The following is a 2,070-nucleotide window of genomic DNA, read 5'->3' as shown; positions in this document are numbered from 1 at the left end:
TACTCTCTTTCTTGAATGCAGTTCCATAAAAAGGATTTTAGAAGTCTGAATTATTGTAAAATTTGGACTTATCAAATGGAGGATTTTGAGTCGTAGAGCAATTAGAACATCCTATTCAGTATATAGTAGATGCTAATGCCGTGGGGAAAAAAGGTCTTCTTTGACCAAGGAGAACATGAACAAGGGCATATGTGGTTCTTAGGAACCAAAGCATGAAACATAGTGTTGAAATTTTGGGTCTTTGTACATGAGGGTCATGGAAGATATGCAATGTTCAATGCAATAACTGAGCTAAAATATAGTTAAGGTACCCGGTGTGCCATATAAATTGAAAGCTAATTCTTAAGAAGGGATTAAGAAGAATCTGTATTATAGCAAATATTTTTTTCCTTGATTTTGGAGGACTAGGATTTGAAGAAAGAATTTAGCTGCTTGACTAGTTAGATAGAAGAAACGTTACAAGATTAAAGAGTAATGACACTTCTTCTGTTAGTGGGGCTTTGAGTTGAACAAATTATCATTTTTTTTTTTTCAAATATTATTTGAAAATTAAAAAAATTGAAGGTATTAGTATTACAGCAAATGGCTTCATCATCATCACCATGTAGCCATGTATGTTTGACAAACATAGATACGTTTGGATGAGCACTTTATTGATTTGCTAATTTGAATAAATTTCTAGAATGTCATTTGTTAATGAATCATTCCATGAAAATTTTAATATTAATTTTATGAGAAATATAAAAGCTATCTAAAAAGTCAATTTTTTTTTTCTTTTCGCATAAAAAAGTTTCTAAAATTGGTCTATTAACAAATGGACTTATAGCGTCCATTAACATTTATCAAAATATAAAAAGAAAAAATTTCCAACAAATAGATACATTCTCTCGTATTGTTCCCAAATTTCCAAGAGGTTCCACAATAAGGGAGATAATCCAATTTTTTAAAGCATGTTGAACTCTTTTTTTTTAAGAGCAAAGAAACATTTTTAATTTTTTAATTTTTTTTTTTTTTGAAAAACAATAACATTTTTAACTTGGGTATTTATTTTACACCCTTTTTTTTCCAAGCTGACCTTATTATATTTGATTTGAGAATTGATTATTGAATAAAGCCATGAATGGTGTGCTTAGACAGCTTAAACACACATCTGGACATTCCTTTTCTTTGCAAACTGATAACTCCACTCATCAGTCGTCTCTTCCAATTCCAAATCCCATTTCTTTCTTTCTCAGTTTCTCCTCCTCCTTGCAGGTCATTCCAACCATCAATTCCTATATCACCCATGTCTCTTGTGACTAGCAATGAAGTCTCATCTTCCTCTTTCACCACCTGACCCATGAACTTTGACATCTTCTTGAGTTTTAGAGGTGAAGATACCCACCTTGGTTTCATAGGCCACTTGTATAACACTTTGGTTCGGCAGGGTATTCACACATTCATCGATGATAATCTCCCAAGAGGAGAACAAATTTTTGCCCAACTTCTCAAAACCATAGAGAGTTCAACAATTTCAATTGTTGTTTTCTCTGAAAATTATGCATCCGCCACTTGGTGTTTGGATGAACTTGCCAAGATTGTTGAGTGTAAGAAGAATGATCAGTTGGTGCGGTCGATTTTCTACAATGTGGATCCATCAGGAGTTCGTAACCGAAAGGGAAAATTCGGGAAAGCACTGGCTAAACATGAAAAAGTCAAGGATAACAACAAGGTACAAAGGTGGAGAGAAGCTCTAACTGAAGTTGGAAATATATCTGGTTGGCATTACCATTATGGGTATGTACTCAATGACCATTCTTGTGCTAATTTCTCAATTTTAATGGCTTTATGATGACCGATTGTTGGGGATATTACACAAAGTAATAATGGAAGAACAAGGTTAACACAAAAGACAAACAGAAAATAGATAACTTGAAGACACTATATCGTTTTCCTTAGACAATATTTGCCCCCCACACTTTTGTTGCTAAAGGGTTATTGCAAATTTGTCCCCAGGATATAACCAAGATGTTGGGTTCTACAGATAGCAATTCTAGAGAATGACCACAAGATTTCTTGTGTTTCTTTTCA

The 2,070-nt window shown here is 33.4% G+C and overlaps 1 protein-coding gene across 1 annotated transcript; it reads left to right on the top strand.

The window, feature by feature from the left end:
- Positions 1-1,339: 1,339 nt before the first annotated feature.
- LOC126719498 (disease resistance protein RUN1-like) lies at positions 1,340-1,831 on the top strand. The gene has a single exon (XM_050422043.1). The coding sequence runs from the start codon at positions 1,340-1,342 to the stop codon at positions 1,829-1,831; it is 492 nt and encodes a 163-aa protein (XP_050278000.1).
- Positions 1,832-2,070: the final 239 nt, after the last annotated feature.

This window comes from Quercus robur, chromosome 3, assembly GCF_932294415.1.
Source record: "Quercus robur chromosome 3, dhQueRobu3.1, whole genome shotgun sequence".
Taxonomy (NCBI): domain Eukaryota; kingdom Viridiplantae; phylum Streptophyta; class Magnoliopsida; order Fagales; family Fagaceae; genus Quercus; species Quercus robur.
This window is presented reverse-complemented; position numbering and strand designations above follow the sequence as displayed.

Coding starts and splice junctions, on each gene's coding strand:
- LOC126719498 (XM_050422043.1), top strand. CDS start 1,340: ATGAACTTTGACATCTTCTTGAGTTTTAGAGGTGAAGATACCCACCTT.